The sequence below is a fragment of the Penicillium hispanicum genome, assembly GCF_028827665.1.
Source record: "Penicillium hispanicum strain IBT 35686 chromosome Unknown utg000002l_segment0_segment0, whole genome shotgun sequence".
Taxonomy (NCBI): Eukaryota; Fungi; Ascomycota; class Eurotiomycetes; order Eurotiales; family Aspergillaceae; genus Penicillium; species Penicillium hispanicum.
In genome coordinates, this window is record NW_026623194.1 from 1554509 (window position 1) to 1577389 (window position 22881).

Sequence of the window (22881 nt, forward strand, 5' to 3'; positions counted from 1 at the left end):
CAGTAAACAATTACTCAAACAAATGCACATTGACACAATATACAGGATTGGCATACTATAGGCGCTTACCGTCCTGCTCTTATAAAACGGAAAATAATACCAAGCGATCCAGCTTCCCAAGGCAAGACCTCTCAGCTTCGCGCATATAGTCCAGCTCGTCTTGGTTCAACACTGGAAGAACTTTCCCTACCTTTGCCACCGACAACAGCAGTCATCGAAAGTCCGCAGCCTCGCCATCTCTCCCACGACCAACCACTGTCTTGGCTCTCAATCTCAGCAGGTCCGACATGGACGCAACAGAGCCTTGGAAGAAGGGCTCTGCCACGTGGATCCGTTCGATAGCATCTCCGATCTCAAGAAGGTTGAGTTGGACACGGAATTATTTGCTTGTATCAAACGTGACATTGCCGTCAGGCTCGAGAGAAAAGTTGAGAGCGCCGCCATCACTTGTTTAAATATGTCCAGAACGACATGACTTGGCGCTGCAACATCCACATCCTCCATACGGTATACAGAGTTGTGGGCAATACTAGCGGCGCCGCCAACCAGTATTAGTTGACGAAGCTCTGGGTGGACTAGGCGGGCGGTTGCTCGAAAGCACTCTTCGAGTGCCTCTCGAAGTGGTACAGAGATGGGGCTGGTCTTCGGCATGTTTCGGAGGTGAGAGGCAAAGGGAATATCGCAGGGCTGCAAAACCAAGTCAGCGGATCCACCACTGCTACCAAGAATTGATTATATCACTCTGATCAATAAAGCTTACAACCAGGAGGAGACACTGCAAGGACTTGAGAGGGCCTGGGACAGACTGGATCGTTCGCTTTACCTGCATGTCAGTAACTGCTCACTTGAACGACCATTTCTGAGCTCAGACTCACAGAAAGGTGAAAGAGAAGACCAATATGCTAGTTTCATATATCTGTAACCATTTCAGCTTCGATTCTCCGTGAGCCAGGGCCTCTATACTGACATTGGTATATAGAGACTGCATTGACAGAGAATATTGTCATATAACTGCCACACAGAGTTCCAATTTACAACCTACAATGCTCACTTGCTCCTTCCTGCGGTGTCGCCTATCGACGGGCACTGACGTATGTTCAGGCCTCTTAAAGCCTCTTGAAAAGTAGGAAGTGACCTGGAATTCATGGCGAAAAAAAGGAAAGTCCACTTCAGGTGGCCCTATCATGCCGAGAATTCCAGCGTGCTGAATTTATTTGTCGCTAGCTCTTGGGGTTTCTCTGCCAATCAACTGTACACACATACTCGCTTCTTCTCCTCGCCTATTCAGAGAATGATACTGGTCATAGCAATGCTACTGCGACTGCCTAGGCATTCCTGCCTCCTGGGGGACTCGCGAAGGCGATATCAGAAACAACCCACCGATTTTTAGAGTCCCGCACAGTTGGAGAGGTGCTCTGATTTCATAACCGCTGGGCTTTTGTTATTATACTGCTATTGCCCATTCCCTTCAATGGTTCCTTTGAGGACAGTATATCAGAACAGTTCACTTCGATATTACCTCACGATTCTAGACTGCATACATTTGACGCTTCTTCACCCTAACCCAAGGTTGAACCTAGAAAAATGGCCCCCTACGACTTGATCCTTGATATTGGTTCCTTGGTGAGCTCTATTTGAACCTTTTGTTGTATTTGTGATTGCTTGAATAGAGACGCAAAAAAGGAAGACCAAAGCTAGATAAATTGGGATAAATTCGCATAGAATTGCTACTATCTTAAGTATACTTATTTTGGCTTTTGGGAAAAAAAAGAAACTATGGAATCTAGTAATGGCTATTTGTACACTTATGCTATGATCAGAGTCAAGAGTACGTGGTGGTCAATGATAATCCAGAGCCCAGTACACCGTTGGAGGATACACCAGACAGATGTGTCTTGATATGGGGTCAAACCAAGATCCTAACGAGCAGTTCTATATCCAGGGACGGACCAGATTCCTTGGACAGAATGACAGAAGTAGGTATTTTTAGAATCATCGATATAACCCCTATATGCAACGAAAGACAGAATAGGCACGCTGCAGATTTTCATTCGCGCCGGTTGATATAAGTGCGCGGTAGATGAATTCATACTCGAAAACAGCTTGAACGGAACAACCGAGCAGATGCGCTGCTGTATGCAAGGAGGGGAGGGCGTGATATACACAATGAGCACCAGCTGGATGTGCGATAACAATGACATGAACAATAGATGCGTTGCCCTCTGCAAAGGAGGGAATGATGCAGGATTATAGTTTAATGCCGGAAGGGAAGGAAGCGGAGTCGGTCAGTGATCCAAATGCAACGACAAGCGTCTGGCACTTAACATCGACAATGTGGGGATATCATGGAGATCAAGGTAAAGGTGGGATTTGCAGGAGACGTAAATGGTTTGGGACCGACAGGGCGACATGGGATGAAATGCGATCGATCATGTGGTTGAAGAGAACAGTACTCAGAAAATGACGAACCGCTTTTGTTTGGGCTTCTCGGCGTCTATACGGACTAAAAATTAACGTAAGGTCCACTCATCGAGGGGCATATTCTCAACTTACCCTCTCCTCTTCCATCGGACTTTTGCAGGCGGCGACCATTACGAGGGGCCACAGCAGGGTTTGCACCATCCGCAGCAGCTCGGATGACTGCAATACGATGCTTGGCCCGCTCATCATCTTGGTCGGCAGCTTTCACGTACCACACATTCGCCTCGAGAGGATCACGGCGGCAGCCAATACCCATCTCGGTGAAGTATCCGACGGCATATTGTGCCTTTGCAAGACCTGTTCACACTCGAAAGTTAGAATAAATGCCCATTATGGTCTACCGGCAAGTATCATACCAAGATTAGCCGCACGCACGGCCCATTCATATGCCTCGTTTTCATCCTTTTCAAGTACAGGCTCTGCCCCAACTAGATACCAAGCACACAAAGCCATCATCGCCAACGGATGGCTATTCTGTGCAGCACTGGTGTAGAAATGAATGCTCAGCGCGGGGTCCCGAGGGCAATTCAGCTTGCCGTGTTCATAAGCATCGCCCAGCCGATAGCAAGCTTCCACATGGCCCAATTCAGCAGATTTGGTGAAGAGCTGTGCGGCATAAGAGGCATCTGGGAATATGTCATCGCCGTATCCAGTCTCGTGCATAACTCCCAATTCGTATGGCGCTGAATTGTACTGTGCATCAGATGACTCGGCCGCTCGCTTCATCCACTTGATTCCCTCGCGGTAGCGCTTGCCCAGTCCCATATCACCTGCCAAACAAGCATTCGCCATGCGCAACATGGCACCGGGGTGGTTCTTGGAGGCTGCTTGTCGGTAGAACTGCACCGCGCGTCCACCGTCTGCCCGGCATCCCCAGCCAAACTCGTAGCAGAGGGCTGCGCGATAGCAGGCTTCGACGTGGCCGTGTTTGCTGGCAGCCACAAAAAGAGAGAATGCGCGGTCGTAGTCCTCCTTGCCCTTGTTGAACAGTCCGGAGGCGTAGCCGTCACCGAGGTAGTACTGTGCAAATGGGTAGCTGCGGTCAGCCAGACGCTGCAAAATAGACTTGGATTCGCGGAGGAGTCGGGTCCGCGTGATTGAATTCGAGTCCTCCTCCAGATCCACCGCCGGCATTTCGCGCATGGAATTGACCATGAAAACGGCAAATTCGTACAACACAGCCGGCTCGTCGGTCTTTTTCACATTGGCCAGATACATCTCAAATGTCTGCTTGTGGCTGAGCAGTGAGGCGTTGTTGCCAACAGACGATCGTAGATGGGCATTGTTCAGTTGAGCCACAGTCGGACCGGGCTGCGGGTAGGATGTGTTTAAAAGATCCAACACCGATAAGGGCCGGGTGTCTGGAGACGCAGTGGAATTTCGTGATGAAGAACGGCCATGGAGATAGGGGGATGCCGGGAGATTGCGCCGGTGGTGTGCAACTCCCAAATCGGACGCCGAAGAATATGTTGATAGCGGCCTCGAGATCCGGGACTTTCGGGCGGCCAAGTTGCCTGCTGAGCCAGTGGGTTGTTCGGTCAGGTTCATGCCTAGTGTCGACCGTCTTGCAGTCTGGGCATTCTGTTGTTGCTGTTGCTGCTGTTGGTGATGGTACTGGAGTGGCTCATAGCCGTCGGAGTTCTGAGCGACGCTTTCCAGACTGCCACGAGAGGAGCTGTTGTGGCTCATTCCCTCCCGCTCGAGTGAAGAACCGCTCTGTTTAGGATTGCCGTGCGGATCGTCCTTCGCCTGAACCTCCACGACCGACCATGATCCGCTGCTGGCGGGAGTATGGCCATGCTGTCGCTCTTGTGGATACGGCGCAGCTTGCGTTGAATCTCTTCGGGGTGGGAATGCAGGGTTCCAGGCGTGTTGCGGAGGCGCGGGGCCATCGAGCGACATCTCCGCAAACTCAGGGAGCTCAAGCTGTGGTGTCGCTGGGCCATTGTGCAAAGTCTCGATTTGTGCGCTAGGCGCCGGGGGAAGATCTTCCCGGTAATCGATCTTCACCGGTGATCGGGGCGGATGTTGAATGACCGGGTTCCTCTCCGACTCGGGCGTAGAGGTGACAATGGTGGTCCGGGCAAGGTTCAAGCTCTGAGGACGATTGGGGATCGTGCGAGGGGTGGATTCGTGTGAGGGAAACGGAGGCGAGGATCGGAGGTAAGCTGGAGGAGGAGAGGGGAGAGGATGGGGTCCGCCTGCGACGGGAGTCGCCATTTTGAGAGTTCGCGATGCAATAATGATTGACGCCGGGGCGAAGACGCACGGGAATAAACGAGGGTGGAAGGTTGGAAGCAACGAGCGACAAGAAGGGCGAGGATTTATTGCGACATGGAGAGGCGGGATCGAGTTCACCCCGAGCAGCAGCTCCTTCTTTATCGATGGGGAAGCGGATAATCAAGGCCAACTTTCCAATGAGAGGGCGAATGGCCGTGGAGACAGATTCAGGGTCGGGCTCGGGTAGCCCCAGTCTGTTAACCTCTGGTAGTTCAGCCTGTGGACCGGCGAGAAAAGTACAGCGCTGGGGAGGAGGTTGGCACACGGAGAGACAAAAACTCAGCACGATCGGTGGATGTTCACCTCGCCTTCCATCGGAGTCGAAGCGGATCAAGAAACAAAACTAGTCAGAGAAGCGAGGGGATGAGAGGGGGGAAGGGAGAAGATAGAAAGTGGAAGATGGGAAGAGGGAAGAGTTTCAGCCAACGGCGACAAAGAATCGCCTCCACTCCCCACTTGGAGGATTGCAATGATAGAGTGAGCGTGAGGATGACTATGGAGTGGAATTGGCCGCTAGTTCGTTAGTTCACTCCCTTCTTGCGACCTAGTGAATAATTCTCACGGAAAATGTGGCATTGGTCGACTCTCTTTCCGCAACGCTCCCCAATGACAGCCCAGTGGCCTGTTCTATTCTTATCTACGACGCTATACTCGGCACGCATGCACTTCCAGCCTTCCTATGCCAAATGACAGTCGTATCACCCGGCGGGGCTGAAATGCACCCAACCCAATGCGATGCACGGGGATCGTGTCCGACTCGCTGGAAATGTGCCACGACGATCCTCTGCACCGCTCCGCAACCACGCGGGGTGGATGATGCGATTCCCCCTTGTTTGGCGGCTATTCCACTCCCGTCGGCGATGAACCACCATGCTCTCCAAGTCCAGAGTCTCGCCTGGGTGGAAAACAATGTGAGCTGCGAAAGCCCCAGAGACTAACCACCTCACGCCAGGCAGTCTCGAACACCGACGTTCCTTGATATTCATCCTCTGATCAGCGGAATGCACGGCAGCCCTTCGAGACCCCATCGTCATGCGTGTGCCCCTTGTGGGGACGGCTGATCGTACATCGATATCAGTGGAGATCCGACGCTGGGGAGACTTGGCTTGTGCGTGGCAGCAACGTCAAGCTGACGGTGACCGTCGGCGCACCTGGAAAATAGAGCGTCACCATCACCATCCACATCGCCAGCACCCACTCTGATCACATCATGGGTGCTATTGTGCTGGGCATAGTCTAGGCAGCAGCTTCGCAACAGCGGACACAGAAGGGATGGAAGGGATATGTAATAGTGGACTGGACCATGGCATACTCTCGAATTGAGTTCCTGAGGAACCTTGGGAAAACAATACTGGCCACGCAGTGCCACTCCTTGCTGCTGGGCATCTGATGCATCTGGCATCTGCTTTTTCTATGTGCCACCTCAGTACGATGTCGCCAAAGGGAGTAATGGGCCTGAGGGACGTATATACTCTGGACAGGAGGAACAATGACGTGAATGTCACGACAGCAGGCATTCCATCAATCCAGGGATTGACATATTTTGGCCCGATCGTGGATCGAGAAAGGGAAGTTGGTAAAGTCTCGTGGCGTCCATGCGCAGTGCACCAAGGGATGACCCTGGGCATCCGTCTGGCTCGGGCGCTTCCCAGTGATTCCGAGCCCGGAGGTTGCACAAGTGACTCGAGAAGGACGCACTCTGAGTAGGGTCTGCTTGGGCTTCGTTCAACGAGATCATGTTCTCCTGGTTATGATTCTATCATGCACACGGAACAGGCCCGGATGAAGCTGCACTGCACCTGGTCTGTACGATACCTCTCAACATAACCGGGTGGTTGCATGTGTTGAGGACCCATAGACTTCAGTAGAAGTTCTGAATGCACCAGTAGACATATACATATCACCCACTCACGGATCCATTGAACGTTCTAATTTATCCTTAAATCTATGGACAGAGAGACTAATGAGGGCTTGGATCGGTTGGAAAATCACTGCAGGAGCTTCTGCTGCTCGATATGGGAGTTGATGCGTGGATGCAAAGATCAGGCACCGCATTGTTTATCACGATCCTCATAGTTATCACTATATTCTCGATGTAATTGATTCTCTACTAGTCCCAATTCTTTGACCACCGGTATAAGCTCGCCTCGTGACCAGCACTGATAAGCAGACGGTTTCTCCTCACATCCGTGATAATAATAGGGCCAATAGATATGCCAGGCGAAGTGACTGGACGGCACTAACACTTGCTGAGGGCTAGCGTCAACGTTAGCGCTCAATAGATGGGTCTAATTGGTCAGATTGGAACCCTGGGACCCATGGACCTAAATTGGGGGGATTCAACGCGGAGACAGTGATTGGCTGGATGTGCTGGATTGCCCCTAGCGACCGAGAGACGTCGGGGGGAGAGTGCTAGAGAATGACAGCAGGCAATAATAATCATCACTAGTTAGATAGCTAGAACCAAGTGATCGTAAATTAGGAGAGCGACCCGCTTACCATTGCCGTTGATCACGCTGATTCGAGACTAAGGCCCAAGTCACGCTCCGCTGAGACTCGGAGACCCTATCCGTGTCCCTTTCTTCACCGAGTCCGATGAGTTCTGTCTCACTCCCGTGTGCCACGGACGTGATCCTCAGCAAGCCTGTACAGTGCTCGACTCTCGGTCCCTCGTTTCTTTCAAGGTCGGGTGTCTCATCGCTGACGGTCGCTTCTCAAACCAGCTCCGTCTTTGTGTGGGCCGCACTTTGTTTATTCTCCACCCCCGGCCGTCGTTGCACCGGCCGACCGCTGCCCATCGCTACACCTGGGAACCTGCAGTTGTCCTCCTCCAGACTTGCTCTGTGGTCTTTTCTCGAGTCGCTCGCAAATTCAGGCCGAGACGTGTCTCTCGTTCGAAAATTTCTGCCTCGCGGGGTGGTGTGGAGTTTCGGGAATTTCCGCCTTGGTCGATCTGCAGTGGTTATGTTCTAGGTGACGGCCAACATATTCCCAGATCTAGACCTTCCCCTGGGTGCTTGCAGCTGCGCTGGAAGATCGGGACTCTCTAGGTGAAGGTGCGACATCTCCGCGACAGTCTGACCTGCCTGTCTCGTAACTGACCACCCTCGATAGGAACACAATGTCTTTGCCGCAGAGGCCTGGCAAGGGCTCGCCTCGGCGCGAGGAAGTACGAGCCTTCCGCGAGCCTTCTCGACGCCATCGCAGAGATATCGACACCGGTGCATACAGCGACAGTCCAACTACCTCGCCGACGACTCACCGACATCGTCGCCGACGCTCCCATAGTCAGCGGCGAGTTGCGGACCCCGATGAAGACCGCATGGAGCGGGGCGGGGACTTGCGGCGCAAGAAGAGCATGGTGAAACCGGAGCGACGCCGCATAGATAGCGACCACCCCAACTATCATTACCAAAAGCGATCCCACAATATGAACACATACCCCTCAGCGACTGGAAATGATCCCCTATTGGACCAAGATGGCGAGGCGGAAACAAATAGCTCCCGGAGCATGGACATCAAAACCAAGGAGCACCTATACGGCGCCCGTGGCAATGTCAACAAACCCATGGACCGGGTACCCAGTCGACATCGCTCGAAAAAAAAGAAGCGGTCGTCTCGCCGGGTATCCAGGAGCAAGTCGGTCGAGGAAAAAGTACGGCAGAAGGCGATGGAACAAGTCCGCCCGCCCGACCTGTGGACTACGTACTGCGCACTGGTCAGCTGCCTGGTCCCCGACTTTGTGCTCAAGTGCTTCGGCATGCCACAGAGGGAACAGCGGACCGCTTGGCGCGAGAAGATTGGCCTGATCAGCATCATTCTCATGATTGCTGCATTCGTCGGCTTCCTAACCTTCGGTTTCACTGCCACCGTCTGCGGCACCCCGCCTGTGCGCCTGAAGGTTAATGAGATCGGCACTGGCTATATGATCTTTCATGGCAAGGCTTATGACTTGACCCACTCGAAGCACCCCGCGGCAGAGGGCATTCCCGAGAATACAAATGTCCTGTACGATCTGCCGCACAAATACGGTGGTCAGGATGGCAGCTTCTTCTTCCAACAAGTGAATGGCGCTTGCAAGGGACTCATCACTGCCAAGGACGGTGGTGGTGTACCGACTAATTCCCAGGGAGACCTGGGTTGGTATTTCCCTTGCAATGCCTTCAACCAAGATGGTTCAACCGAGCCGAACATGACGGATTCATATTACTTGGGCTGGGCTTGCCACACGGGCGCCGCGGCGCGAAAGGCTTTCTGGAAATTGCAAGGCTCGGGAGATGTTTATTTCACCTGGGAAGACACCAAAAACAAGAGCCGAAATTTGGCTGTGTACTCGGGCAATGTCCTTGACCTTGACCTTTTGCGTTGGTTCAATACGAGCCAGGTGTCGTATCCTGCTCAATTCGACCAGCTGCGCACGAATCCGGACGTCCGTGGCGTTGATCTCACCTACTATTTGCAGAGCGGCGAAGAGAGGAAGCTTGGCCAGTGTTTGACGCAAATCGTCAAAGTGGGCAGTATTGACACAGATACCGTTGGATGCATCGCTTCAAAGGTGGTGCTCTATGTCTCGCTGATTTTCATCCTGTCTATCGTCGTTGCCAAATTTGCTTTTGCATTACTCTTCCAGTGGTTTCTGTCCCCTCGTTTTGCTGCACAAAAAACCAGCATGAGCTCGGATGCTCGAACTCGCAATCAGCAGATCGAAGATTGGTCGAACGACATCTACCGGCCTGGTCCTCGAATGACCGATCCCCCGGTCGCTGATCGAGCCAGCAAGCGCGCTAGTTTCTTGCCAACAACGTCCCGCTTCACCAGTCCGTACGTTGTGGGTAGCGCGAGCAATAAGCAGCGTCCGCAGTATGTCACGATGGCCAGTCAGAACTCGACATCTCGTCTCATGCCGGCCTCGACCACCAGCGGTACAATGTATAAATTGAGTCACAACAGCAGTGGGGGCACGTTGAGTGCCGACAACTCTCGACATAACCCCGCAGCGAGTCGAACCAGCCTTGTTAATCCAAGAGACCAGGAGGCTGGCTTTTCAACTTTCGTTCCCGACTCCGAAGGCCCCGGTCCTGCTGGTTTTATTCACGACGCAGTTGTTCCTCAGCCACCGCCTGAATGGCAGCCGTTCGGCTACCCTTTGGCTCACGCGCTGTGCTTGGTGACCTGTTACTCTGAAGGCGAGGACGGCATCAGGACTACTCTAGATTCTATTGCCATGACCGATTATCCAAACAGCCACAAGACCATTCTAGTCATCTGTGACGGTATCATCAAGGGCAAAGGAGAGGAATTCTCGACCCCTGACATCGTGTTGGACATGATGAAGGACCATACCATTGCACCGGACGAGGTTAAACCTTTCTCATATGTGGCCGTGGCCACTGGCTCCAAGCGTCATAACATGTCCAAGGTCTACACTGGATTTTACGACTACGGTGAGACCTCCATCATCCCACCGGAGAAGCAACAGCGCGTTCCCATGATGGTTATCGTCAAGTGCGGGACCCCTGCGGAGTCTTCTGTGTCCAAGCCTGGTAACCGAGGCAAGCGAGACAGTCAAATTATTCTCATGTCGTTCTTGCAAAAGGTCATGTTTGACGAGCGCATGACCGAGCTCGAGTATGAGATGTTCAATGGCATGTGGCAAGTAACCGGGATCCCACCGGACTTTTACGAAGTAGTTTTGATGGTGGATGCCGATACCAAAGTGTTCCCGGATAGTCTGACGCATATGGTTTCGGCAATGGTCAAGGACCCTGAGATCATGGGTCTTTGTGGGGAGACAAAGATTGCCAACAAGACTGACAGCTGGGTCACGATGATCCAAGTCTTTGAGTAAGTCCGCTCTTACTCGCCAGTTTCTAATGCAAGATAGCACTGACGCCGTTTTTAGGTACTTTATCTCTCACCATCAAGCCAAATCCTTCGAGTCTGTGTTCGGTGGTGTGACCTGCCTCCCGGGTTGCTTCTCCATGTACCGCATCAAAGCACCCAAGGGCGGGCAGAACTACTGGGTCCCGATCCTGGCCAACCCAGATATTGTCGAGCACTATTCTGAGAATGTGGTCGACACCCTGCATAAGAAGAACTTGCTTCTGCTTGGAGAGGATCGGTATCTGACTACCCTGATGCTGAAGACATTCCCTAAGCGCAAGCAGATCTTCGTGCCCCAGGCAGTGTGCAAGACCGTGGTGCCCGACAAATTCATGGTTCTACTGTCCCAGCGTCGTCGCTGGATTAACAGCACGGTCCATAACTTGTTTGAACTGGTCCTTGTTCGTGACCTGTGCGGTACATTCTGCTTTAGTATGCAGTTCGCCATCTTTATCGAGCTGGTGGGAACTCTCGTCCTGCCGGCCGCCATCTCGTTCACCGTCTACGTTATCGTCTCATCGATTGTCCGGAAGCCCGTCCAGGTCATTCCCCTAGTTCTGCTGGCTTTGATTCTGGGTCTGCCGGGTGTCCTGATTGTCGTTACCGCCCACCGCCTGGTCTATGTGCTGTGGATGCTGATCTACCTAATGTCCCTCCCAATTTGGAACTTTGTTCTTCCGACATACGCATTCTGGAAGTTCGACGATTTCAGCTGGGGTGACACGCGTAAGACTGCCGGCGAGAAGGACAAGGGCCACGGCGCATCCGAGGGCGAGTTCGACAGCAGCAAGATCACGATGAAGCGATGGCGTGATTTTGAAAGGGGTGAGTCCATTCCCTCCCTACTGGGCATGCAGGAATCTCCCGTCTTTTTCGAGTCTCTCACAAATGCTAATACTTGCCTCCTGCAGAACGACGTCTACAAAGTAGTGCCTGGGCACAGCCACACATGCCTGGCAACGGGTACGCGCATTACGAGACATACTCCGATTATTGACGAGCGTTTTCGATCTTCCACTTTTATGATATTTCAACTGTGATTTATTTGTCCCGTTACATACCGATTGATTATCGGGTGGGCGTTCGGATGCGTTTTAATCTACTATCTCTGAATCTTCTGGAGGGAGCTTTACGGCGCTGCACGAATGACGAGCTATATTTTCACGTGTGCGACTAGTATGGTGCTTTTTATTTTTTTCCTTCACTTGTTTTTTCTGCATTGCCCCTTACTTTGTACAGCAAATCCGTCGAGGCTCGGTTCTGGCGTTAATCGTGACTATGGAAACTTGAGCTATCTTTGCCGAATTGATCTCCGTCATTAGTCTTTACTTGTACTCCCACGATCAAGTTGTATGTTACCACAGCTCGCTGCCTAACCAATAATGAAGTGATCCACCAAAGGATTCATGGATGTGTCGCGGTGATTACTCGGCAGGAATAGTCCTAGCGGGCCAAGTGTGGACCTAGGTTCTTCTAAAACCGCGATTGCCGTGACGTGGTAGATAACACTCAGTTTAAGAACAAGTTCTCTCGCCCGTTAGCCAAGGATCTTGTAGGAGCTGTTTGGCAGTTGCTCCCTCCTTGGGTAGCCAGGTCAGCGCCCTTCGAATGAACCGGAGAAAGCCTGTATTATCCTCCAACCGGGTCTCAAGAGCTTCCATCGTCCGGTCCTATAGTATGGGCGCAAGGCCCAGCCAGGTTCCTGGAACAACAATGATCAATATCGACAGCGAAAGCAGCAGCTTACTGCTGGTCTTTCTCCTCATGAACTGCACTGCAGGAGCAGCGTACCTAGCTCGTCCCAGAAATCGGCTTTTCTCTCTGGATTCCTGGCCAGGAACCCAGGGGGCGGTGGCCCTAGCGCGGCGATGTGTTGGGCTAGATGAGCAGCGTCATATAGATCTCCATCCTCATCGCGTGCTGTAAAGAGCCTCTTTGGCTCTAGGAGGTCCCAAGCCTGTACTGATATAGCATTGGCCTGGGATGGACAGGGCTGGTTTCATGAGCATGAACATACCGTAAGGCCAACGCTCCAAATATCGACAGGATCGCTCCATCCCACATAATGCAGGGTTTCCGGGGTTCGATACTCCAGAGGCGTTATGTCGCCACCGTGTGGTCCTGGACCGATCCTAGCCTCGCCAAAATCCGATAGCAGTATTGGCCCTTCATTAGGTCGCATGAGGCGCGGGAGTTGATAATTCTTTTTCCTCGAAATGTCTCAGCAGATCGTTATCGTCGACACCAAGGAAGGGTTGCAGGGTACACATCTGTAGTACATCAGCAGACACACGAAGTAATAAAGAGTATGGATGAACAGGCAGTACCGGTATGCACAACTTCGCCATGGATATGGAGAAAATCCAATGCCCGCAGAAGCTCAATCATGGCACCTTTGACGAAGTCTTCGTCAAATCCATCCCGTCGGAAGACCAGCCTCATGTCACGCAGGCTCATCTCAGCAGCTTCAACCAGGCGACTGCTGTCCATAGGGAAGAATTCCTCATTGAAACCAAGCGGCCTGGATACACATCCCAGGGCGAACAGTATTTGACCATAAGCCAATTGCAATAGTAGATTTTTTGCTTAAGAGGGATGCCATCGTTGACAGACGACAGGGCAGGTGAGTGGGCTATGCAGGGATTAAAACTAATGTTATCGCGTCGCGAAACCGCAATGAAAAATTAAGAATAGAACGGACTCGTGAGCTCCATAGCTCTCTGAGGGACACAGCTATCCAGCTAAAAGTTGCGCATATTGTCAGCTAGAGGACCTGACCAAATAATCAAGAAGTCTATGTCGCTATTCCGCCCAATCTGCCAATTTCAGGGGCGCTTAACTAATCAAAACATGCAACCTTCCAAGGTTGGAAGGTTGGAATTAATACGACGTTTCATATTCCAACAGACACATCTCCTAGTGGCCGTTCGATATTCAGTTTGTTCTTGCTGTCCAAAAGCCAGAACATCAGTACACATCCGAGGTTGTTGCCGCCCCTTGGATCAACCCACTCATCTTGCCTAATTGCACGCCTTCTGCTCCGCGACCCTCTGCCATCCAATGTTCAAATCAGTCCGCAAACGCTGGATTTTCGATCCGCCTACACGGAACACGGTCCCATCCTACAAGCGTATCTCCATGAGTATGTCGCCAGTTCTTCTAGCCTTGATAAATAGTTACTAATGTGTCTTCACGCCCCAGGCGCATTAGCAACGCAAAAGCTTTACTCCTATACCTCTGGGAGGTTTCTTTTCAACGAGGAACTTCGCTTGCGCGAGTGCTATGTTGAGCTTAACACCACTGCCCTTATGCAGGAGACTGAGAAGATCCTGGGTCCTGCTCACGGGCGAGTCGCATCGATTGTCAAACTCGCCGAAGGAGGATTCAATCGCGTTTTCCTTTTAAATATGGATGACGGGTTTGAGGCCATTCTTAAAATCCCCTTTCACCTTGCTGGGCCTAAATATTATGCCACTGCAAGCGAAGCTGCCACATTGCAATATCTCCACTCTAAGGGTATCCCTGTGCCTAAAGTGTACGGCTATGCTTCCAGTGCAAATAGTCCTGCGGGGGTCGAGTATCTCCTCATGGAGAAGGCCCAAGGCGTTTGTTTGCAGTCAAGGTGGCGAGAGTTGACCAAACGTCAACAGCACAAGCTTGCAACAAGTTTTGTTGAAATCGAAAAGAAGTTCTTCGACATTCCTTTTGGTTCTATCGGGAGTCTTTACTTCAAAGCAGATATCCCTCTTGAACTGCAAGGGGCATTGTATATGAACACTGAACCGAACCACGATTCAGAGACATTTTGCATTGGTCCCACTGCAGACTATCTGTTTTGGTATGGGAAACGGGCAGATTTCAATCTTCACCGTGGACCTTGTTAGTTATCCCCCCATCTTATCCCTTCCGTTCACTGACAGACATAGGGAACGACCCCATTGAATATTTTCAATCGATTGCACAAAAAGAACAGCAGTGGACACGGCGATATGGCAAGCCAGTCGAGCTTGATTTTCCACACAATGGTATATTTCCTGGAGAAAAGAATCCGGAAGAATATCTTGACCTTTTACACAAATACCTTGCAATGACGCCATACCTTCTTCCGGAAGATCCTGCATCGCACAAGCCTACTCTTCGTCACCCAGATCTGAATCCAAACAATATATTCATTTCCCCTGACACAGGTGCTATTTCTTGCATCATCGATTGGCAACATACAACAGTGAAACCCCGTCTGTTGGTTGCAGGCTACCCGCGGGCATTTGAGAATCCAGACCCTGAAGAATCACCCGATTTGAAAGAACCATCTCTTCCTCTGGATTATAAGACACTATCCACGGAAGCGAAGGCGGAAGCTGATGAGCTTTTTCGACGGCGTCTACTCTTCCACTACTACCGTGTCTTCAACGGAGGCTTGAATAAGGCACATCTCAATACCCTGAGAGATCCGCTCCTTCGTCCTCGACAACATCTCATAGAATGGGCTGGAAGACAGTGGAGTGGAAACCTCATAACATTGAAGGGAGCGCTGATCCGCATGGTGCAATACTGGCCCTATTTACAAAACAAGGGTGCGTCTTGTCCTATTCATTTCACTAAGAATGAAATGAAGGAATTTCTCGAGCAAGAGCAGCAGTGGTTTGAGGTGAATGCCGTTGTGAATCTCTGGAGAGAACAAATTGGCGGAATTAATGAAGATGGTTGGGTCAGCAATGAACAGTATGAAGAAGCCGTCCAGAAGGTTGCTGAGCTTAAAGAGTCTCTCATTGCATTGGGTGAGGCGGACCAGGACGAGATCGAGTTGCTGGAGAAGGGATGGCCATTTAGGGATCATCAAGAAGAGTATTAGTCTATAAACTGGATACAGGACATCCTTACTTGGCTGTCAATTCGGGATTTTAGCCTTACGAAGCTGTGATATTGTCACGGTACAAGCCTGAACTGACAGCTCCGCCTGGCAGCATGTGCCTGTCCAACCGAACACATAGATTCCTTTCCTTAGGATTGATGTGGACAGCATATTAGCTTACCTAAATTGACTTCATTCTAGCTACGGCCCTTCACAGCTATCTATATATAATACCCTAGGTCTATCCATAGACCTAATTTGAGTTGCTTTGATAATGAGAAGGAAAGATACTCGAAATGTAAAACTGATTTATCCTAATACTTGACTATTACTATACGGCACTATTCCATGGCCTATCACTTAGCTCTGACCACCATTTATATATTAACTCAAGGTTGTCTTTCAGAGGACACGCTGTCTGCAATGCGGCCCGACAAAGTGGTTGGACGAAAGTCACAAGACTGGGATTTTCAAGCGTCGACCGCTCATAAAGCTTTCCATTCGTGTCAAGCGCCGATCCAGAAAAGTGAGACCGACTACTATATTGATCTAAAACGAGCATCGTTTATTATCATCCCTGCTCCTTAGATGTGACCCTTGACGTGCTAGAACAGAGCGTCGGCGATAACATGAGGCTGAGTGCTTCAAGCTCTCCAACAAAAGACCTAGAAAAGAGGACCCTACGCATACCAAAATGTATGCAAAGTCACATTCGTCACCGCCTTTCCATTTCTCCCAGAATTGCATAAATACCGCAAGGTCCGTTCACATTCACATTTTAAGCTCGCCTCATCCACTTCGCAAGTAATCTTGCCGTCAATATGGGTGACATCAATTGGAAGGCCGACATTGGCCTGGAGCCTTCCATTCCTCAAATCGATTGGGGTGCGCTCAAAGACTACGCAATCAGCATCAAATACGGGCCACACCAGAATCACCTGAATCCGAGCGAGCGACGAGCCCTGAAGTGCGAGATTCCTCCAATCTACAGTATGGGTGGGCTGCACCTCGTGCGGCTTCTAGCCTTTGAGGATGGAGTGAAATGGGTTGCACGTATCCAATTGCAGGAGGCAACCCCAGATTCCAAGAGTCGCTTGCTTTCAGAGATGCACACGCTTTCTCTTATCCGAGAGAGGACGGATATTCCGGTACCAAAGGTCTTCGGATACTATACATGTCAAGAGCGTGTTGGACGTGTATTCATGATCATGGAGTTTATTCCGGGGAGCACGGCGATGAATGCGTTCAGCGGCCCAGAAGCGCATACCAGAGAGATTCCTCCACGATATAAGGCAAAATTCTATAACGATATTGCCGATATACAGGTATAACCAAGATCCAGTCTCGGGAATTATGTACCTAACTGATAGTAGGCGACTATGGCCTCAATCAGATTTCCCAAGATTGGTCTGGTTTCTCAACTAGAGGACGGCTCTTACGATATTGGCCCGGTACCTGGCTTAGGTGGTCCATTTGAAACTGCACAGGAATATTTCACAGCTTGGGCGCAAGCTGTTCGATTCTCTACTGGAGAAGATGCAATTCGTTCCCAGGTGCCGCCTGACCTGGCAGACGGACTTATCCTATCCATTCGACAGTTTCCAACCCAGTTCAAGGAGGCACTGAATAGACTTTCTATAAGCACCGGGCCGTTTCCCCTTTACCATCCTGACTTCTATCACAGCAATATCATTATTGATAATGCATGCAACATTCTCTCGGTCATAGACTGGGACGGAGCCGGTACTGTTCCATGGGAAGTAGTGCAGTTCCCTATGTTCCTGTACACTGTCCCGCCGCCAATTGACCTACCATCCAAATACGATCATAAGGGGTATCCTGTTATTGCGGAGATACAGGAACGTTGGAAGGAACGGCGGGAATACGTCGAATGCGTTAAGGAGGCCGAGGGTAAAAAGGCACTTGACAGCAAGCTGTCGACGATTTTGGCCTCCCACGAAGCACAGAACCTCGCCACTTCCATCCGGCTTTACAAAGAGGATGGCAAAGTCGGATATTATTGCAGGCTGTTACGGACAACTGATGCGCGTTGAACAGTACTGCACACTGGAATCCCTTTTGACGGTCTTCATACACATAGCACATTCGGAATCAGTATGATCCATCACCTGATTGCAAATTCCTGTGGCCTTAATCCAAGTCCAAAGATCCAAATTTCCACCCAAAGTTCGGTATACGTATTGTCGGGAGACAGCAGTAGGCTGTGGGTACTCCTGTGTAGGATTCGCCTGCTCTCGCGCCGAAGACCCCAAACCAGGAGAGATAGGCTGGAGCTACCTTCCTAGTGTCAGATTAGGAGAGGACCCAATCAATTAATGCGAGGCCTCACACCCATTCCGACAGGTAGCTCTTTGAGCCTGAGCCTGAGCGCCCTCATAAAAACGGCGGCAGCTCAGATGGGAAAGCCCACCCACCACTTCAAATACCAGGGAGAGATATTATGAAACGCAATCAAACCAAAGGCCTCGGGAACCGGTCAGGTTCATAAATCCTCCAAGCGGCATAAAATGCAAGGAGAAAAACATTACAGCCCGCGGGGTATAGGTCACCTGATCCACCTACATTATATATAATTATTTAACCACGACGCAACATCCATGCTCTGGTCGCATCCTCGCAGTCCTACCCATGATCTTATAAGAATATCTGATCCCATATTGCATTTATCTTCTAGCAACTGAGTTAGACCACTATGGATGAGACTCTTCCAGATGACAAAGCTATCACAGCCCCAGTCCCTACAGTCAACGTGACTACCGAGGACCGACACAAATCTGTTCTCGCAGCAGATATCAGCCATTTTGTGGTCCAGTGAGTGACAGTTGGTGTATTCATAGACGTTCTACTTTCCGACTGCTAACTAATTTGCTCAAGGCTTTCTGATAAAAGATTCGACTCGATCATGCAGTCTGTCGCGGGAGTTCCCTACGACTTCAACAAGCTTTGGGCATTCTGGTTTTTTATTGGGAAGATAGTATCGAAGGCGTTCTTTGACAACGAAGAGCAACTTGAGTGGCTGAATGCTGTTCGGGTCCGGAACAGGGAATTCATTGCATTTACAAATACCCAGAAGAACAAGCCAAACCAGGAGGAACAAAACACCGGAAATGGAAGGCTTCGGGTGGTCGAGATTGATTTCTCTAAGCCCCAGCCAGGTGAAAACTTGAAGCTATTCTGGAAGCCTGCTCGAGGACTCATCTGCCAGAAAGTTCAAGACTGTAAGAAAATGATACTCACCTTAGCATACATTCTGCCCCTTCATTAAACTTTTGGCTAATGAGGGTCTCAATAGGGTTGGATTATTTGTCCAAGGAGAGTTCTCGTGAGGAGCCCAACTGTCACGTCTCGGAGTGACCATGGTGCTCTCAGGTACCGTTTAAAGACACCCGTACGAAGTGGAGTTCTCGGATGCCAGCAAGCCCATGAAACCAGGTGAAATTTGAGCGGCCAGAGCACAATAAAAAGCCGTAGGTCACGAGGGTCAAGCTCGTACTATCGCTGGGCCAGTATTCGCATACCCTTCAATGCACCTCCATCGCTGTATCGACACCGGGTTCACGGTCAGAGATATATAGCATATCGTCTATTCTCATCTAGTCTATGCTGTGCGGTGCACATAGAGTCTATACACACGGGATGCAAATGCAAATAGAACAATCAAACAAAACCACCCAGAAAGACGGGCAGTGTGCAACACGGCCTAGTTCTGCTTCTTGCTGGCGCTCTGCGGCAGCTTCCAGTGCAATGCACCCTCGGAGTCGGCATTCGACACGACCTTGCAGGTACCAAAGGTGTCAACCAGAGACTTCAGGTACATGCCCTCGTCGAGACGATACTGGTTCCCAAGGAAAGGCACGACGGCATTAGTCGCCTCCTCCGCGTGGTAGAATGGGATGCGGGGGAACAGGTGGTGGATGACGTGGTAGTCGATGATCTCGTGGAAGAAGTGGCGGCCAATAAAGCCAAAACGTCGGTCAACCGTGCACAGAGCGCCTTTGACGAAGGTCCATGCCTTCTCGTCGTAGTGCGGCACCGAAGGGTGGGTGTGATGCAGGTAGGTGATGGCAACTGGTGGAGGTCAGAAAGGAAGTTGGTCAAGTTGGATGCGAAGGTCGATCTTACCGAGCCAGTGGTGGACCCAGAAATAGGGCACGGCGTAGAGCAGCGCAACCTTCCATGCACCCATCTGCGTTGCCAGGTAGTACAGCGTGCTTCCGACTAGTAAGAGGCCCAAGTCCGAAATCGCCACGAGATGCGTCTGCGAGTTCGTGAACAGGGAGCCCAGCGGGTCCAGGTGGCTGTTGCGGAACTTCTTGATGCCTTCGCCCTTGGGAGGCAGGCTCTTGTTGCCGGCGCTGACGTTGAACAGCATATACAGCTGCCATCCGAACAGTTGATGTCCGAGCAGAGTGACGGCGTGGTAGAGAGGGGTCTCTTCAACAAGCTCCACGGCCTTGCTGTAGAAGCTGGGCTTCTGGTTCTGCACTTCCTCCTCTGTCGGAGGCACGAAGACCACGTCTTTATCAATGTGGCCATGGTAGCGATGGTGTCTGGCGTGGGTGATCTTCCACGAAAAGTACGGCACCATGAGCAGCGAGTGCACCGCCCATCCGACAACATCGTTCAGCAGAGTGAACTCCGAAAAGGCGCCATGGCCACATTCATGGCCCACGATCCACATGCCAGTGCCGACGCAGCCCTGGACAAAGCCATACAGGATCCAAGCAGCAGCTCGGAGCGCTGGCGTCGGCAGAAGATCAATCTTCAGAGCCAGCCATACTAGCGCCGATGCGTAGACACAATCACGCAGCAGATACGCGAATGAAGTGACTGCAGAACGCTCAAAGCAATGCTTGGGGATCTTGTCCCGCAAAAACCCATACGTGACATCTTTTGCCTAGCAGTTGTCAGCATCCAGTACCATGCAGGTGTCGTCGTGGAAGACACCACTAGACCTACCTCCACCTCACCCTTCAATTGGATCACCGGCTCCACTGTCTGAATTGTCGAGGCCATATCGATATCTGCATCCAAAATATCATCTAAAGGTGCTCCCAGCAGACCAAAAAAAAACCGGATTCGAGTGCAGAACACAAGGATCCCGCCTCCTATCGAAATTTTTTATTTATATGAACCGCATGCCAGACTGATTGGTCCCTGGAGTACCCTCATTCTGGAGCCCTATGCGGAGCCCTTTTCTAGCCCCTTTCTAGAGCGTGGCGGCCCCTATCCACGGATGGACACGGGCGCCGGGCCAATGCCACCGCGCGGCCCATTCCTCCTGGATCGCAATCCTTGGAACTCGCTTAACCGCCCAACAGAACCGTTGGATGGACGTTGATTTTCGCGGGATGCGCGTGGAGAAATCTCTGTCGGCGAGACTAGCGCACTATCCCGTCTCACGGATTGCTCGTTCTGATAGGCTCGGGTGGCACTGCTAGGTTTGAGCCTATTCGCTAGCTTGCACGGCTGCCCCTGACAGGATGTCTTTCTTTTTGCTGGATTGAGCACAGTCGGCTTTTTTTTTGGCGTCCATTGGGTAAATAGATAGCTTCTGGTTGGTTGGTTGGTGCTTCGACCAAGTGGAATTTTCGAATGATCGCCCGTCCTCGCATTAACTGTACATCCATTGGGACTATAGACTCGGAAGCTTGAGTGCGGAGGTAATTCCAACAAGATCGAAAGTCAATTGATCTGGAGACAATCTTCATGGTAGCGAGAAGCGTGGGAAGAAAAGAGAGCTTTGCATAATAGGGGAAGTTGTTGACTCAACTGATCGAATGGGTAAAAGGCGACATGGAGCAGCTAGCCGGAAGGAGAGTGTGGGCCAAGCTCCAAAACCCAACAAAAAACCAATCCATAAAAAAGGAGAAGCAAGGTATGTGAGAAATGCTCCCCCGGTTATTCCATTTTCAGCGACGAGGGTGGATGCGTGAGGCCACTGTGTTCTTGAATATGCTGGAATCTCCCGCCGTACACTAGGACCTGGTTGAACTTATGATGGGCTTGCTTCCGATCTAGAGTCTATTGTTAGGTGCTTCTGGTGTCGTACGATTTCCGATTCGAATCCTTAGCCCCCAATCTGTGGCGCAGACTGTCGCAGAAGCCAAAGGTGGCCTAGACGTGAACAGCAATGACCATAGGTTGATAATTCTGTCTATCACGTTGGTTGGTATGGTATATAGTGCAGAGTACGCCTGGACTGCGTCCTATTATTCATTCTTGGGCCTTTTACTGAACGAGCAACTGCGTGGAATTATCCACCGCTGTAGCATGTGGATTCGTAGAGCTGTACCAAATACTTGGTTCACTTTCTTAGGCCCTGGTACGAATGTCGACATCGAGCAAATAGGCCGGGCCTCTTGTCGCCTCAGATCCGACTCGGGCACAGGACTATGTTGGCCATACGAGGCACAAATTCTGGGCGGGCCGATCCACGTTTTTCAAGTTTCAAATCTTCCATGAAGATGGACCGTTAAGGTCTGACGATTTATTGGATTCAATCAAGTGGTAGAGGCCTGGAGTATGGACAATACGAGGATCAGCTCTGTGGTATTCGAAATGTTGCGTGACTGCTTCTGAGGCTGTCACCCATAGCCATGACGGCACTCTGGAAAGCTGGATGATCGGGCCTCTATGTTCCTCGCCTCGATCTTGCCGGATTCTCGGCCAGATGAGAAAGGTCGATCAGCCATTCAGGCGGTTGTATGAAATCCAGCGGGGCAGTCGCCATGTTCTCCCCGACATGGACTCAGTCGCGAAAGGGCGTGGATGCCCAACGGATCAAAGCGCCGGGCTTGACAGGGATCTGCAGTGCGTCGTTTGTGATTTGCAGGATCCACGCCATGCTGGGTTCAGAAGGGGTTCCGAAATCGAGACCTTCTCGCGGGGACAGGCATCGATTACTTCCAAGGTTGTATGACTGGATGAGATGATCCAGGATCATTTGCAACGCGAGGAACCTTCCAAGCTTGGAAGGCGCGGCCTGCTGACTAACACACGAGGAATACCTACCTAGGTAGGTATCGCATCTTGGAAGTACCGTTAGTACTGGCTGATTATGGATGGAGTACTTCCACGAGTACTTCCGTTCGACATCCATGGATTATTTCGCGCTTTCTCACCTCCCGTTCGCACCATCGCGTCAGCCCTGGCAAGGCGGCCCTCGCCAACGTTATTTCGCGCAGCTGCACGCTGCACTGCCACCATCACCGTGGATTCGTGATTCGCGGGTTGCATCTGTCGCCTCTCCACTCTCCACTCTCCCTTTTCGTCATCCTACATCCCGCTTATCGGCCGCTTCACATCCTGGGATCAGATCACCATCGGAATTCTCATTCACGATACCTCAGCGACCCCGACTG

At 51.2% G+C, this 22881-nt stretch overlaps 7 protein-coding genes across 7 annotated transcripts; 4 read left to right on the plus strand and 3 right to left on the minus strand.

Moving 5' to 3' along the window:
* Positions 1 to 2453: 2453 nt before the first annotated feature.
* Positions 2454 to 4701, minus strand: chs3 (putative chitin synthase activator (Chs3); the record flags this gene model as incomplete). The annotated part of the gene is made up of 3 exons (XM_056941474.1): positions 2454 to 2503; positions 2554 to 2778; positions 2838 to 4701. The coding sequence occupies 3 exons, from the start codon at positions 4699 to 4701 to the stop codon at positions 2454 to 2456; spliced, it is 2139 nt and encodes a 712-aa protein (XP_056803329.1).
* A 3181-nt stretch (positions 4702 to 7882) lies between these two features.
* Positions 7883 to 11641, plus strand: chsF (chitin synthase CHS3; the record flags this gene model as incomplete). Its single annotated transcript, XM_056941475.1, has 3 exons — positions 7883 to 10605; positions 10664 to 11469; positions 11556 to 11641. The coding sequence occupies 3 exons, from the start codon at positions 7883 to 7885 to the stop codon at positions 11639 to 11641; spliced, it is 3615 nt and encodes a 1204-aa protein (XP_056803330.1).
* Positions 11642 to 12158: 517 nt separating this feature from the next.
* On the minus strand, positions 12159 to 13134 carry N7459_002291 (uncharacterized protein; the record flags this gene model as incomplete). The annotated part of the gene is given in 5 exon segments (XM_056941476.1): positions 12159 to 12314; positions 12357 to 12418; positions 12436 to 12637; positions 12662 to 12854; positions 12938 to 13134. The coding sequence occupies 5 exon segments, from the start codon at positions 13132 to 13134 to the stop codon at positions 12159 to 12161; spliced, it is 810 nt and encodes a 269-aa protein (XP_056803331.1).
* A 570-nt stretch (positions 13135 to 13704) lies between these two features.
* N7459_002292 (phosphotransferase family protein) lies at positions 13705 to 15496 on the plus strand (the record flags this gene model as incomplete). Its single annotated transcript, XM_056941477.1, has 3 exons — positions 13705 to 13786; positions 13846 to 14523; positions 14571 to 15496. 3 exons carry the CDS (start codon positions 13705 to 13707, stop codon positions 15494 to 15496), a joined length of 1686 nt encoding a protein of 561 aa, XP_056803332.1.
* Positions 15497 to 16317: 821 nt separating this feature from the next.
* On the plus strand, positions 16318 to 17550 carry N7459_002293 (phosphotransferase family protein; the record flags this gene model as incomplete). Its single annotated transcript, XM_056941478.1, has 2 exons — positions 16318 to 16821; positions 16870 to 17550. The coding sequence occupies 2 exons, from the start codon at positions 16318 to 16320 to the stop codon at positions 17548 to 17550; spliced, it is 1185 nt and encodes a 394-aa protein (XP_056803333.1).
* A 659-nt stretch (positions 17551 to 18209) lies between these two features.
* N7459_002294 (uncharacterized protein) lies at positions 18210 to 18871 on the plus strand (the record flags this gene model as incomplete). Its single annotated transcript, XM_056941479.1, has 3 exons — positions 18210 to 18328; positions 18392 to 18735; positions 18810 to 18871. The coding sequence occupies 3 exons, from the start codon at positions 18210 to 18212 to the stop codon at positions 18869 to 18871; spliced, it is 525 nt and encodes a 174-aa protein (XP_056803334.1).
* Positions 18872 to 19217: 346 nt separating this feature from the next.
* Positions 19218 to 20533, minus strand: N7459_002295 (oleate delta-12 desaturase; the record flags this gene model as incomplete). Its single annotated transcript, XM_056941480.1, has 3 exons — positions 19218 to 19585; positions 19640 to 20414; positions 20477 to 20533. 3 exons carry the CDS (start codon positions 20531 to 20533, stop codon positions 19218 to 19220), a joined length of 1200 nt encoding a protein of 399 aa, XP_056803335.1.
* Positions 20534 to 22881: the final 2348 nt, after the last annotated feature.